General features: G+C 39.8%; 1 protein-coding gene across 1 annotated transcript in view; it reads right to left on the reverse strand.

Annotated features, from left to right (window-relative positions):
* The window catches only part of LOC306732784 (seizure protein 6 homolog), a gene marked incomplete at both ends in the record, with an annotated part of 81,102 nt that extends 65,391 nt beyond the window's left edge, over nt 1-15,711 (reverse strand). The window contains one exon of the mRNA XM_079213947.1: nt 15,627-15,711. Coding sequence (XP_079070073.1) covers nt 15,627-15,711 — 85 coding nt within the window. The remainder of the gene's footprint in view (nt 1-15,626) is intronic.
* Nucleotides 15,712-17,076: the final 1,365 nt, after the last annotated feature.

Genomic DNA, 17,076 nt, shown 5'->3' on the forward strand with positions numbered 1-17,076 from the left:
CAGTTCTCATGTCATTAAGGCTGTACCTCAACTTCTTTCTTAACTTCTCTGAAAATACACCCAGACATAATAACATTTGTTAACTGCCTTCACTCAAACTGTGAATCAATAACGCGCCACAATTTAAAACCACAACAATGGGACCTCATAGCCGACCTGTCTCTGGTGCAGTTAACAAACAGGCATGCAGTATTGACACTTGTCAAGGCGTAATCAGCAGTGATGTTTTAGTCATGGCGAGTGATGGAACAGGAGGCAGATTGTTTGCTAATTCTCATTTCACACACTCCCAATGTGAAATCAGCCAGGCACACAGAGCAGCGGTTCCCGTACATGCACAATGGTCTGGCTCGCTGCGTAACACCAAATTATCTTTCCCCTGACTTAATTATTCATTAGGCAAACATAATTAATTTAAGAAGCTTCCCTCACTGGAAGTGTTTCAAATAAAGGCCAGAAGGACATCTTTCTGCTTTATCATTAACTGAACACAGAACAGAGCCAAGAAACCGGCAAGGGCCTGAACGCTTTATTTAATACGATCGCAACTTGTGCCAACAGTTTTAAAAAACATTTTTACAGCGCTGAAAGGTTGAGGCCTTGTGCAAAAATGTACTGCAACATTTTTATTGGTTAAGCTCAACATCTAGAAATACCTTCAAATATAAGCTCTTCAACGGTATTTTAATGCCCGTATTTTAATCCACAGAACATGAGCGAGTACCTACTCCACTTACTTTTGATAACTATTTTCTTCAACTATTTTCCAGTCCTTGCTTCCACACATCATTTAGCAGGTCCTATTTTGTCTCCCGGCATCTGACTGGGCCCCGTGTTGCTTGATGTGAGACCCAGACGGAAGAATTTTCTTCTGCGGCTCTTCTCAGCCAATCCATCTCCCCTCCTACACGTTTACCAGAAAACCACCCTAATTACACACACTGAGCACACAGGCGCACACGCACAAACTTTGCCCTCTCTTTCCCTCCCTTTGCTCAATCTTCCCCCGACTCTAACGGAAGCATCTCGGGGAGATGGCACAAGGCTTTGATCTATCTTCTGCGTGATTCTGGGCTTTCAGATCAAGGGGCGGTTTGTCTTCAAGCTCACCAAATCCTCAGACGGACGGAAACAAAGAGCAAACATGCTGGAGTGCCTTTCCAGATCCATTTGCGTAATGGCAGAGCTGTCTGTTAGTGTGTGTGTGTGTATATGTGTTTGTGCATTGACCCTTTTCTGTTGTACCCCCTTCTGCCACTCCATTCCAACAATCATTACAGGCTTTCTTTTCTGCGGTATATTATTATGATATACTCTATTCTTCTGCCTTGATGAGATGTCTAAATTGAAGGACTGAGGCTTCCCTACCCCTATTGGTCACTTTATTGCAAGGAAAGTTTCTTTGTCGAATTACTCCCTTCAAGCGAACAATCCTCACCCATATTACCATGGAAACAACAAGATGTTCCTTCCCTGAGGATCTATTAAAAATCTTCTATTCTGAGGATCTATTCATGAGTCAATGAAAATGGTGAATATGACACCTCTGCGCTTCTTCTGTCAGTTTGCCTTTGTCAATAATTTGTTTTAAAGGCACTCTGTCCCCTCCGCAATAAACAAAGAAAAAATTGAAAAGAAAAGAAATAAAGAAGTAAAGAAGAGTTTTCTAATTATGTTATAGTATATTGGACGGGGAAAGTGTTTCTTCGCAGGTTCTGTTGACTCAGTGACTGAGGAATAAACAAACATCAACTCAACATCAAAGGCTCTTTTAGATGTTGAACCATCATTCAATTTAATAAACGTGTGTTTTAATAGCATCAAAATACAATATTGGTCCATTCACACATTTCCCCATGCAAGAGAAAACAATAAAGGGATAATATAATAAAGTCAGTGAAAAAAAAAAAACTCTATAAATCTGTTCAAATTGTTGTTCCTGTAATAAGGTCATGACAAGTAACTTTGTTGATACTTTAGCTTCCAACAGTATACAGTATATTGCATTTCACAAGTGTTCACTGTTATTTTTAAAGTTTGTTTTTTCTAGCTACGTTAAAACAATAATTTTAAGTTTCAAAAACGGTGGCATGTAGAGATCAATGCATGGGGTAAAGAAAAAAACCTTTAGAATCTGTTTGAACCCGTGCCTATAAATGTGTCTCCATATTTGCTTCCATAATCAGTTTGGACAGACTGGATTTAGCTGTGGAATGAAATGTGAGTTTGCAAATCCCATTGGATTATAGGGTGACAAATCCAGTTGGCTTGGAGCCTTTCTTTTATCTCTACTTTCATCTACAGTGGAGTATACTAAATACAAAAAAGTCCATATTGTTAAGTTAGTCAGAGTTAAAAACGGGGGAGAGCAGCATCACCGATGGCAAGGGGATGTCGAGATAGAGCGCATGTAACAGACAATGAAAGGAAAGGCTGCAGAACCACAGCATGACGTTTAATCCAATTTGCTCGGCTGTTGGAGCTGTGTTAAAATCACATAGTGGTTTGTCCCCTATAAAAGCCATAGGGATGGCTATATACCATCCAAATGGGCAATTCCACAACACCAAAAGTAGAATTGCTCGACAATCTAACAAGAGGAAGACAAATTCAAAAAGAATCTATTACAGCCGGAGGACAGAATTAGAAATCAAAATGCCAGAATAGTCACAGGATCGACTGTGAGGAATGAAGCCCTCTTCTTTCTATATTTGTATCTTAAGATGTAGGTAAAATACCCTGAGAAAGGTCATTCAAGTTATCATAATCAGACTTTTTTTTTTTACAGATTGGTTTTGTGCAGAATTTTGGAATGAGATGGGTATTAATTAGAAATCTTGTCTAAAATGATAATTGTGGTTGAGACAAAATGATAGATATAGACTAGATTTACAACCTTGCAGTTGTATGCCTCCGCCAACCAGACGCGTTGCCATTTGCCATCAGTTAATCATTTTATTCTATCAGACATTTGTGTGAAATTGTCATAATTAGCATTGGAATTCTTGAATTATGGCCCAAAATGTGTGAGGTCACAGTGACCTCAGACCATAAAATGGAGTGGAAGTGGATGCTTGTGCAAAATTTGAAGAAATTTGCTCAAGGCGTTCCTGAGAAATTGCGTTTTCCATAAAGGGGCGGACATAAGGTCAGCGACCTTGACTTTTGGCCACAACAATCTTATCAGTTTATCCTTGAGTCCAAGTGGAAATGTGTGCCAAATCTAGGAAGTTCCCTCCAGGCGTTCCTGAGATGTTGTGTTCATGGGAATGGAAAGACAGAGAGACGTCACTGGCAATCCGAAAACATAATGCCTGTGGCCAAGGCTGTTGCCAGCGTGGCGGCATAAAAATATAACAGACTGGAGCTTAAAATCGGATAAAGCTCCCTGGAAGTCAAACTTGTATTCTCTCCATGCTACTGAAAGATCAAACTAACTATAGGCTGATTTACACTACAATGTTACTGGGAGCTGCCTCTTCCCCCCTGTCTCTGCTTTCCCTTTCATCACTTCCTCAAATGTGCATCCATATTCAGAGCGGGGCCTCCTGGAGCGGGGCCAGGGAGCGTCCCTATAGCCTCTCAGCAGAAACAGCTTTGTCAAACTCAGTTAGCTGCCTCCGAGGGGGGAAAACACCTCTTTCTACAGTAATACTCCAACTATTCACATCATGCCCTCGCCTCTGCCTCAGCCACCTCATCAATCCACACAGCAACAAAGGTAAACAGCCTCGCACCTTCCAAACAGAGGCCCGTGCTGCTTTGTTGACACAGTGTATGTGCAAAGCGTCTGCACAGTGTGAGCGACTGGCAGGACAGGCTGGGCTTCATTTACAGAAGGTAATTGCTCTGGAGCCAAGTGGTGCGCTTTTATAATGAGTTTTTTCTTTTTTCTCCCGGGTTTGCTAGAACCGTGTCTGGATTGATTTACTCGCCAGATGAAACTACTTTGACAGGGACATATATGTTCAGCTAAACAACACATCACCTTCAAGCAGCAGCGGCCACTGACATGGCTTTTTACAGACTGTCCTCCCTGATGTGTACACCTCGGCAGAAATAACATGACACTTGTCCGGTCACCATGTCTTCAGATGCTCCGAAAGAAAACACTGATGAATATTAACATTTTCAGGGGTACGGTTATGAGCCCTGCTGCATCACTCTCAGGCACTCTAGATAAAAGCTTCGACCAAGCGGTGTATCTAATGTTTTCCCTAATATAACTAGAAGGGGAGAAGATTCCCCGCTACTTCGCTTTCATTCCTCTCCCTCTCTCCGCAACTCTCCTCTCACTTTCGCACCCTCCTTGTCAAATTGTTTATAACCTGCCACCAAGGCACAAGGCCCTGAACACACATGATGTAGCCTCTCAGCTGTGATCGTCATTGAAGATGCTCTACTTCTCTCAATGTGAGATCTGCAACTTTAACGTGCGGAGATAAGAAAGAGAGAGAGAGAGAGACGCTGTTACTGGGGAGTCCAATCCATTCATTGTTTCAACAGCTGTCCTCATACGTTGCAAATTCAGTTTTACTCATTTTGTCTTGATGAAAAACCGAGGATGTAACAGAACATTTCATTCACAATACAGAAAGAGAAATGGAGAGAACTTAAGAAGCTCGAGAGTCCTTTTGAAGCAGCATGAATACAAAAAAAATGCCTTTTCACAGAATATTTTCTATACTTTTCCCAAGGCTGCTTCCTGGTAAACATCTGTTTTTTTTTGTTCCTGCAGAACAAGCTCCACTAAAAGCAATCAGAGATGGGTTTATGATGCTGCCTATGTTGTAATGGGGGAAATTGAAAAATGCAGGAGGCCTGCATATAGCTCATCTGCGAATACAATATTTATTTTCTTCTGGTTGTAGATTTTTTTGTTTGTTTTTTGTTTCTTTGTTAACTTTTCGCATTGTATCGCATATTTGTTTTTACATTGTGATAATTGTACGGACCCCAGGAAGAGTACTTTCTACCTTGGTTGAAACTAATGGGAATAAACCATATGTCCTTATATTGTATTAAACTATATGCATTTAGAGATCACGAGAATTGCGACATTTAAGTGTTCTAAAAATACAAATTGTGAGGAAATTCTTTGAAACTGGTGAATGGCCCAATGCCTCCAAGCAAGTTAGAGCTACATTCTGGCATATATTGAGATATGTTGTTGTTGTAACATTGGCCTCTTACAGCCCAGCATGTGCTTGCCTTGTTGCTGTAAAGAGTGTTGTTTCCAGCTAAACATAGTTTATTGTCTTAAGAGAAATACATGAATACCTCATTGGGTTACATGATTGAATATGGGTCCAGATAAAGCTTTAACTGTCATCAGTTTACCTCACTTTCATATATCATTGATGCGATACGCCATTATCCATTAAATGTGACACAAAAATCACAATTAAGTCCATTGATGCATGTTTAAAGTTATTAGCGGTAAATGGAATAATTGACGGTTCAGTTAGCAGACATTTCCACCAGAGGTTAAACTGATGTCATGGTGCATCTGTGCCTATTGCCTCTCCTTCTTTATCTGCTTCTATCTCCTTCAGTTCCTGTGTACTTGTGTTAATCATGTTATTGGGACAGAAATCAGTTCACACAATTACACGCGAGGGACTCGTATCCTATTCAGGGGCAAAAAGCTGGTCCCCACTAGGCAAACCGGTACATTTTAGAGTTGGGGGAATATGCTTATTTGCTTCATGTAGCAAGGTTTAGATATATGCTACTGTTGTGCCTGTATGCTATAGATGAAGATGGAGCATGCAGGGCTGGCTTAGCATAGCATTAATATGCTATATGGAAGATTTAGAGATGCCACTGGGTGGATTTTTTATTTGCAGCCGTGCTAGCTTATAGCCGTGCTAGCTCTTAACCCTATGCTAACATAAGCTAACTGGGCTGCAGCCTCACCGATACCATACAGGCATAAGAGCATTCACATTAAACCTCAGCAAGAAAGGGATTGTGGGCAATTGGCAGACAGAGCAGGCATTGCAACTTCAAGCTGTGACTGCTCACATTAATGATGGCTCTGTTCTAATTTTAGTGTCCCAGTAAACCATGAGAGTGTGACAGTGAGCCAGAATGCACATTATAAGGATCCTTAAACTGTAGCTAAGATGGACTTTAGTCATCATTAATTGTATTTTTTTTACATGCGCTTTCCTACTGTGACATGTCAACGTGTCTGCCTCTAGCAGCACCAGTCCAGCAGGCGTCGTTAGTGTTTCCCGCTGTCCTGCACACCTGTGGCTCATCTCCTCATCAGCCTTTGTGACCAGCTGCCTGCAGATGCACCTCATTACAAGCCATTTTTGTCAGATCGCCTGGCTTTTCTCAGTTCCTTTGTCAGTTTTTGTCTACCTGTCTGCCAGTCTGTTTTTTTTTCTCCCTTCTTGCAAGTTTACAGTAACGTTTCTGTCACATCAAGTGCCTACCTACCTTAGTCTCCTGCTTGGTGTCTGCAAAATTAGGTCCAAAAGCATGTCAACTGCTTTTTTCCATTTTTCTAGAGATCATTTGTGCCTTGGTCATAAATGTGGATGGTGCAAGATGCAGTTTTGATTCCACGAAGCTGTAGAGTTTGTAGAGTTGTAGAGTGTTTTGCCCTCTAGGCCTGATCCTACACTTACATCATTTGTACTGAATTATGTATGTAAAGGAATGTTACAACACTACACGGTGAACATCTGGCTTCTGATATAATGCAGAGGTAAAAGTGGTTCTTGTTTTTATTTCTTCAAAAAATAAAATACAATAAAGCACTCACAATTGTAGATTAATTCAGCAGCACATCAAGAATGTCCTGAAACGGCAGGATTCTTCATATTTTTTTCAAATAAACCATTTAACTCTGTAACATCAGCCAAAATGTTGCTTAATATTCTGCAAGGATTACACCCTTGAGGAGCTGAGAAATCGATAGAAAGGGAGAGTAAATAATAATCTATGGCAGTAAGGATAAGGATATTTGATTGGCATTCAAGATAATGTTGTAGATGTAAGAGGCAACAATTACGAATTTCGGTTGCAATTCAGAAACAAGCAATATTAATCAAAAAGGAGGCACACAACAAAACAAAATGGTAAATCAATATGTAAATATTATTATTAATATTAAGACGTGGGCCCAACATACTGCCTTGAATAATGATAGAAAATTAAAATGATAGCAGCAGCAGTGTCTTATTGCAACAATAACTTTATTATTTATTATGAGCACATTGACATTATCATAAGATTTCGTATTCTACATGGACTGGATAATATTTGGATTCTCCCAAAATGTACCATTTATGTCAAATTGTTCTCATATTACCATAAAATGATCAAATGATCTTAACACTTTAAAAGCTATCCTCAAGTTATATTCTCTTCCTGAATACAGTTTACCATGAACATACTGTGTAAAAGGTCCAATCTTTGGCAAGGATCAGCCGCACTGCCAGACTTCCCCGTCTCTGGTTGCCTTCATAATTCCAATGTAATCCTTCCAAGCACACCCAGCCGGGCTTCATGGACTGAATACATGCTCCTCCCCCAAGCTGCTGAGCAACATTTAAGAACTGCTTTCTTCGGTTAAATCAAATCAAATCAAAGTCATTTTGGTCCTATATTTTTGGGGATTGAGAGGCTAGAATGATAATAGTTGTATACAATTTAATTGTATACTCTGCCCTATGAATGTGTGGGCCGATGGGATTCAGAAAATCAGCACACAAAAAAACGAAGGCGAGCAGGAGATTCTTCATAACGGACAATTTGCACACTCACTCGCACTCTCTCTCACACACACACACAAACACACACTTCTAAATAGACACTGCAGACATCTATTTGCATTCAATAATATTGATCTTGCATTGACACCAAAATGAGAGCTATAAACTACAACCATATAAAGGACAGTAATGTTGCTTTTCCGATCTAGTGAGATAGATCTAGTTAACCATGTTCATTTACGTGTTTTTAGCATGCTAGCATACTAATACTGCCAAATTTGTTTAAGTGTAAATTACAGCTGAGGCTGATGGGAATGTCAGTTAGTTTTGCTCATAAACCAAAGTATTGGGAAAATTAAAAAGGAAATCTCAAGGAATTACCAAAGTCATTATGATTCATCCTGGATATCAGAACTAAAATGAACCATAATCCATACAATAGTTGAGCAATTTTACTGAAAGCCAAATGTAACCTCATGATAGCACTGTCTGTATTAAATGTAATGGGAATCTATCCAATAGCTGCTGAGATAATTCAGATGTCAGCTTGTCTTTATTCCATATGTAAAAAGAGAAGGAACACAGAGACAATAAGCAATGGGTTACATTATGTTCCTGTCAACGGTATTGGCTTTCAATGCTTTTCCTCCATCAATAGGAAGCTACTAAACATCATGTCGCCATCTATTTCACCCACCATCTTAAATAGATGTCAGTAGCAGCCAATGCATGGACCAGCTTTTACCGCTATAGTCCAGCAATCAATGATGTGGTCTAACAGAGCTCCAGCTGTTCCCTGCTGACTAATCCATTCTTAAGGATGGGCTTTCTCTTCTCTCTACAGGCTGCTCGCTGCTTTGACTGATGAGAACGGCCACAATGAGCTGGCTCTCTATCACCAGGAGAGAAGCGGAGGCAGAGGACCGCCTTGTTACTGACAGACAATTGCCTGACCACCCGGCAGTTGCTGGAAGTGACAATGTTCGATATTTTGAAGATGGCGGTCGATGTTAGAACCTCTAAATTATACACAAAGTCCTCTGGGACGACACTTCAATACATCTTACTACAGAGCACGAAGCTCAGGGTTACATCTGCTCTGTGTTGTGTGACCTGAACATGTCAGCGGAGCAGAAGGCTTGGAAATGGATGTATGCCTGTGATACTTTGCTTCATTTTAGCCAGCGGTGCATCCACAGCAAGAATCCAATGCTTTTGGTGCTCTTATGATCAGCTAGGAGTACTTAAAACCAAGACAGATGTTGCGTGAGTAGCAGACAATCTGCAACTATAAATGCAATGTGTTCTCCCAGCTTTCTGCAGACTTTCTTCGCCTATGTTTGTCTTTGACTATTTTCAATTACTCATGGAGCTACTATCCCCTTCCTTGATCTATCCACAACATTGTTATCTTTCGCTGCTACTTATAATATGTTTACTCATCCTGATGAATTCAATTACATCTTTTCAGAGGAAATTACTGTGGGGGTGGCTCAGCCTGCCAGAGGTCAGCACTAACTGTGAATACTAAAACTACTCCCCCAAACACATTACACAGCCTATTACCTGCTGCTTTTCACCCAGCGCTCTTCGACCCCGCATAAGCCTTCCCACAGCCACAGATGAAATGCCTTCTAGATGGAATGTGGCATGGAGAAGAGGGGAAGAGAGCCGGCGCTGTCCCCAAAGCCTAATCGTTTCAGAGAGCCATCCCCACCGCAGCCGCAAAACACGCCAGTCCTGATTAGAGAGGTGTGTACAAGACCAGGCAGAGCATGAAAGGTGCGGAAAGGAGGCCTGGCCTGGGGGAGGCAAACCATGCCGACTCTTTTGTCAGTGGACGACTGGCGGGATCGATAAGAAGCAAGGCCAAAGGCAAAGTAGGTAGAAGTAAGCCAGCGATGTACTGCCTTGACAAAGTGGTAGACATGGCTTCATTTAGGGTTTTTTGCTTTAGAGGGGGGCTCCTCACTTAGAATAAATTAACTGTGTATGCCCCTCCAGTTTTCCCAGAGTCCATTGCCCTCCCTGCTGGAAGTCCGGCCCCAGCTCTGCGCTCGGGTTGGAGATTTCATAAGTGGAGCGGCTCTGGATGCCTGCCTCCGATCCTGAGGAAATGTATATCCTTTGCCGAGGATACATGGGGACAATTTCATTGTCACTTTAAATCTCTGTGTTTATGCTCAACACAAACATCTCATCATCCAAACTGTCAATGTGATTAAATGAACAGGGTAAGACATGTGTTCAGGGAAAAAGAAGAAGTATCGTTGTATTTTTAAATGCTTTACTGTACTATGCATTTTGGTAACATGGGAAAATATTGTTAAAAAAAAGAGAGAATCTGAGTAGCTATTAAGAATCTTGCTATCTCAAGTTGTTCCTGCTTCGTTGCACGCTTTAGTAATTACCCACAATATTGAGTGTTTTGTAAAGTATAGCTGTATTTAATTTATTTTCTTATACACTGCATGGATAATAGACTCAAATTTACCTGGGATAAGGGCTGAGGCAAATAATTCGAAGTAAATATACAAAAAGCAAATTACGTTGCTTAAATTGTAATATTGTTGCTGTAATTTATTTATAATGGAATTAAAAACCTGAACATGTTCTGGCTTCATTGGTTTATTGTCAAGTAGCCAATACTGTTACTTCTGACTACATATTTTGATGGTGAGTATGTTGTCGGTGTTGATGGTATTTTATTCAGAGATTTTAGAAACATAGTGTATGCAGGCAGAGTGTATGTGAATATGAATATACAGTATGCTAACAAAGCAATTATAGTAAAAAAATGAAAAAGCCTATTTACATGTTTTCACTGCTAAAAAACAGAATGCATTTAGTTAATTAGTTAGTTTGCCCCAAAATAAGGACACTAAAATGTTCAATTACTCTGGGGCAGACGAATGCCAACCACTCATCGCCGAGTCTCCCTTAAGATGAAATGAAAAGCAGAATGTTAAATAAAACAGGGAGGAGGAACGAGAACCTGACAAAGAAACTGATGATAAAAATACTTATTTCACGATTCATACAACATTGCTGGTTGCCCTCATTTTTAAAGCTGATGCTGCATTTTGACCACACAGCAAGGATATGAGGAAAAGAAATAAACCAACTATTTTACCGCTCTCCACATCTGAATTGTAATACTGAACTAAAGATCGAGCTGAAGTACAGCCTGATTTACTGAAGGCAGCAGGCTTTATTTTCTATAGGGCAAAACCAGTTGTTCCAAGACCCATTCCAAGAAAAGCTGTGATGAAATCCAAAAAAGATCCTTGCGAAAATACTCTTTTCCTTCCACAAACAAAGCTCTGCACTTTTGAGGAAGAAAATATATGAGGCAATGACTCAAATTAGAATGCATAGAACATTCTCACGGAGCGAGTGAGAGGCATTTGCACATGAAGAGTGGAAAATGAGTCGCATTCAGCCAAGCTGTGAGCTCCACCTAGGAGGCAGTGAAAGAGACCGAGTCAGGCACAGAGAGGGGCTGAGGCAGGCAGGCGCCAAGCCTTGAAGAGGGGCATTCTGGCATAATGACTCTCATTTACCATTGACAGGCCTTGGGAAAGTTAAACTAATTATGACAGCACACAGATGCTGAATAGCCCTTGATGAAGTTAATCACTGGCAATCCAACAAACAGGTGTTGAATAATTCCTGTTGCCACCCCTGGAACTATAGGATGTTCAGATTTTTCAAGCACATCGCTCAAAGCAGCAATCTACTCGAAGGTATTGCCACCTGATTCCCACAATCCCGGCTCATTTCGTGATCATTTGTGACTATGAACAGCATCTCCAGTGTCATAACCCGTGATGTTAGCGAGACAAACACTACTGAGCTCAATGAGTACCATTGAAATTAATTAATTGTGGTGACAGGTGTCGCAACAAAAGCGGGTCCTCAGAAATCTTCGCCCTCTCGATGACTATGATGACGTTCTAATATACAACTCTTCCAACAATAATCTTAAGTCCAATACAGCCTCACAGTGGAGTTTTAGGAAGAAGAAAATTCTCCATGTGAACTGGATGCAGAGTTGTTGTTTTATACAAGCTAACTTACAATATGTTTAATGGTGAATAACATTTGCCAGATATATTAAAACTAAGACTTACAGCATTGACTATACACATTATTTAAACCAACAGAGGCACGTCAAGGAGTGCTCTGTCAACCACAAGGAGATCGTAACTCATTTTAATGAGCTTTAAGATACATAAAACATCCCTTTCTCCAACTCCCCGATGGCTACAGATCATTGTTAACAGGCGGAGATAATGTGTAAGCATAAAGATAATAGGCTCAGCTGAATGTCATTACATTGTGGAAAACTTCAAGTGCTGCACCGAGGCCAGCAAAAAACTCTCCACGCTGAATGGATGCGTGATTAGCTATTAATTATGTGTCTGGATTTTATCAGATGTACTCATTTGAATAATTTTACAAAATGTAATTATTATTGAGCTGCTTTGTAACGACTGAATTGGAAATAAAGCGTATAAACCACTGTGTGATATGTTTTTTTTGTACTTAATGTAGATTCAGTGATTAGAAATGTTTCTACACCGTATCTGAGACGACAGATGCATGGCATGCTCATTTTTAATAGTTTTGATATTATTTCTAGCGGTGCTGTTAAAGTCATAGCAGTTTCATCTGATTACATAGTTTCTATCAGAGTGTAAATTTGATTGATACCTTTTATGACAACTTAAAGCTGTTGCCTTCAGGTTGTATATCCAAGTAAATATCCATAACAAGTTTTGTCACTTTGTCGCTCCGAGAACCGCATTGGAAATAATTAAAGGCCTGTAGTGCTCTCATGTCAAGTATTACGTGTTGCAATTTGGTAATCATATCCTCAGAATACTGTTGCTGTGCATGGGCAGCTCTGTTTTTCACTACACTTCACCAATTTAAACAATTACATTTTAATTATCATGGAGTTAGCACCATTTTATTTCAATCAGATTTAATAAATAATTTATTTATTTGTATTTTATTCATGATGTGAGACAAATTCCATCCCAGGACACAGGTGGAACACATCAATTAATTTCAGAGTCACAAACCACTTGACTTGTACATCTTTGGCATGTCCATTTAATTATCTTGTTGTCTTGCTGTTAAAGGTACATAAAGAACTGAGAGGTTCTGATCAGAATTTTAATGATCCTCTTTGAAACTGTTTTTTTCTATCTCTCTGAATGACCTCTTGTTAATGGGAAAAATAAATTAAAGGGATTGAAGCCTTGACCAATTAATTAAAAAAAACAACATTGTTTGTTACAACCATGAACTTTGTGCCTACAGAGTCATTAATCATTTTCTTTTAATTAATGAGTGGGTAATTATTTTTTGCATGCTTGCATTTCCTTTTGTCATCTCAATTTTGTGCTTTCTATTTGATGCTTACCATATGAAAGACAGAGCTGCCGCTCAAAATGTTGTCAAAGGCCAGGACACGCTTTGTAAGAAATGTTTTTTGTCATATGCAAAATGTCTTTCATCCATCTGTTTTCACACTTTTTTTCTGACAAGCAGTTAGAAGCCGAAACATTCTAGTATTATCCCTGCAAAACAAGAAAATGATGACAGTGTGTGTGTGCGGGGTGATGTTTTTAAATAACAAAAGCAGCCTGAATTTGCTTTGCAAATAGAAAGCATTAGGAGCAATTAGGAGCAATGAACTTGGATAGAAAATAGAAATAAGTGAGTAGTGGATGAACAATCAGTTGCTTAGAATTTTGATGACCTCAACAACAAATATTAAGCTACATGTATTAGTGAAAAACACATTTTATTTACCTAATAATATGAAAGTGCACAGTGTAGATGGAAAACTAATATCACAGTCCCCAAAATATTGCATGCTCATGACAGTGAAATGGACGGCCATTTGTATTCTCTGACTGAAGCATGTGAACAACAGGCGTGTACCACAAGGGAGAGAATCAGACCTCGCTGCTTGTCTACGCACTCAAAACTTCTGACAATGTCAACATCAAAACCACGAGAATAAAAAATTGAAATGGCCAGCCTAAGAGAATTTACTAAAGCGTGAACATTTGCTGGCTAAGCAATGGCAGAAAATTCACTAATGGAAGCTGTTTATTATTGCATTTTATTTTGTTCTAAAAATAATAGTGCAGTGTGCATTTTTCCCCTCCCTAGTGTCTTGAGCGGTGAGCAAGCAGTGCAGGTGTGTTCTTGGTATGTGTGCATTTGTCAACACTAAAAAATGCATACATCTATGCACTACTGTGTGTTTACTCAAAGAAGTCCATCAAACATTCAAAGAATAGGAAAAGTCTTCTGAGGGTGTTGGGCTGTATGGCAAATTTGCAATTTGCTTGTGCAAGGTTCTGAAATTCAGCAGCACCTTTCCTCCTCTAAATATCCATCAGCAGATGTTTTGTTGATAGTGTAAAATGTTGTTTTGGGCGCTAGTCCAGGATTGGTTTTGCATGGGCTGAGATGTAATGACTGAAACAGCCCAGGCAATGTGAATTCATTTTCAAAATTATAGCATTGTTTAGTAATTACTGGTCCCTCGATGTGTTCATTTTCAACATGAAACAGACGGCTTTCATGAAATCGGTTCACTAAAAGACATTGTAGAAAAGCCTTCGGTCATTGAATCTGCCGAATGCTAAAGGACTGTGTGCAGTATTATGAGAGACTTGTATTAGCTGACCTGTGCATCGATTTTTATTATACATTCCACATATAATCTCGCTCAAGTACACAAGCTACCTTGGAGGTGGCTCATGTTTATGTAAAACTGCAAGAGAAAGAGCTTGAAGATATAGATCACCACATCTATGTGGGGGGAGTAAAATTGTACAGACAAGCTGAAACACAGGTAGACCAACAGCTTGCATAGTTAGAATGATAAAGAGAGGGCAGAGGCACAATAGAGAAATAATTAGGACAAGACCAGGGTGCATGAATGCGTCGCCGCTTCTCACAAGCACTCAACTGTGTCAAACAGCTTGGTCAATAATCTTCAGCAATTCCTGAGGATTAGAGTCTTATTACCGAGCACCGTCTGTCACACAGACTTCGATGCCAAACGAGTTACTTCCTGACTGTTTACTCCGGGTTTCAAGAAATAAATAAATAAGTATCTCAATAGGAAGATTAATCGCGTTAGATTAAAAATGGTTCAAAATAGGTTTTATTGTGTTTGAATTTGTAGTTTTAACTTTTACGCGTGTGTGTGTGTGTGTGTGTGTGTGTGTGTGTGTGTGTGTGTGTGTGTGTGTGTGTGTGTGTGTGTGTGTGTGTGTGTGTGTGTGTGCGCGTGTTGTCGTTATAGCACTCTAAAGAGGTTCTGTAAGTTGACAGTAAACCGTTATGTAACTGAGTGTTAAACACATATTACCCAGTGGCAAAATGTGAGGATCTATAACTTCTAATGAGCTACACTGTGTGGAAATGCTTGAAGGCTGGTGTGTGTGTGTGTGTGTGTGTGTGTGTGTGTGTGTGTGTGTGTGTGTATATATATATATATATATATATATATATATATATATATATATATATATATATATATATATGCTGCCTGCTTCTTATTAAATATTTAAGTTATTTCTGTAGTTTATATAAAATCGTAGCAGCTTAGAATGTCTGCTGATAATGAAATAAACCAGCAATGTTGTGGTTTCTTTAGCTTGATTTTTTTCAAGAATTCAAGCAAGAAATTGTAAATTCAATATCAAAAGGATCGCTGTGCAAGCGCCGCCACATACACACTTGTAGATCTGATCGTGGTGGAGCTGGTGTCATTGCCCAGCACTCAGCTCTACCTTCGCCTCGTGCAGTTTGACAAAAGGAAGTACACGAAACAATCCCCACAAAGACCCAAGTTCTTACCTTGTCCGTGGATGTCGGCCACGGCGGCGGCGAGGACCAAAACCGCGAAGAGAGTCCTCCATTGACAGTCTTGTCTCACACACATGTCTACTAAAGTGGAGGTCACTCTTCGCGTAGCTACAGACCACGTCCTTGTGTTGAGAAAGAATACTTCCAGGGCTTAAGAAAAACAAAGGAAAGCGAGAAATTCAGTCGTGCGCAAAACGTAAACTGAGTCGCGCGGTCCGCCGGGGCACTTCCTCCGTTATTCGCAGTGTGAAGACAGTCGAGAATTATCAAGTGAAATGAGGTCTCTTTTTAATTTGGACGCTCAGTAAGCGGATTCCCGTCTGTCTGTGAGAGCAGTCGGCACATGGAGAGACGAGGCAGCGAGCCGAGGCTTCAGCACCGCGGACAGCTCCTAGCGTCAGCTGAGGGAACAGCCTGCTCGAAGTTAGTTGTTGGGGGAATTCAAATGCTGAGCTCTCTGCATTGGCTTTTACATCCTCCGAGTTCTTTACGAGCAGTTATTGTTTACATATATATGTTTTCTTCGTAAACATTTGTCTCAACTATTTACATCAACATAACACTCACAATCATGTTAAAATCTACAGAAAATTAGATTATTTTGTTTTGTTATCTAGTGCTGCTGGTGTGGCTCGTTTATAATAAGCACCAACAAACCGTGTGCTCGTGTTTTATACTTATCTAGTTTTATTTTTTAATCCTTTACATAAACACAATGAGACTCATTGGCACCAGAATATTTTTTTCAAGACAGACATGCGCACAAGAGAAGGTATTCAGTATGAGCATGGTCAATAAACACAGACAGTCACAATAAACACGGTTTTACATAGTAGGGGTTACACATTACATTTTTTTAAATATAATTACAAGTATCAAAGTGCTTGAGAATAATATTTGAAAGTAATACGATTTAAAATTCAAAACTCTTTACATATGATATAAAATAGTATTTAGAACTTCTTTTTTTCTGTTTAAGCATGCGGTATGAATAAGGTTAAAATTCCGTCCCCTAACATTATAATAAAAGTGTTTGCTGCAGAGGCCTTAGGGAGAGGATTGCTTGTGTACAAAATCTCCATAAAAGACAGAATGCTACATTCCAACTAGAAGAAAAACACCATTTGTTTGTTATCCAGCCAGGTACCTAAATATTTGTTGTATTTGTATTCATTTGTATGCCATTGCCCATGCAACCATTATATTGCATTACTTTTAAGTTCTGTTGCTACAGTTAGCTTTACACCATTCTGACAGCCAGGACAGCAGCTTCTTTCTTCTTCTTTTTTTATACCCAGTAAAGCTCAGACCCTGCTGTGCATGACTAACCCTGAGGTGAGACGGTCATCAGGTGCTGGAAATAATCATACATGCTCTGAGTCTCTTAGGTCACTTTTATATGTCCCTTTTTGCATTTCAGTGTATGTCCCAGGGCTGTATC

The sequence above is a fragment of the Taurulus bubalis genome (genome assembly GCF_910589615.1).
Source record: "Taurulus bubalis genome assembly, chromosome: 2".
Classification (NCBI taxonomy): Eukaryota; Metazoa; Chordata; class Actinopteri; order Perciformes; family Cottidae; genus Taurulus; species Taurulus bubalis.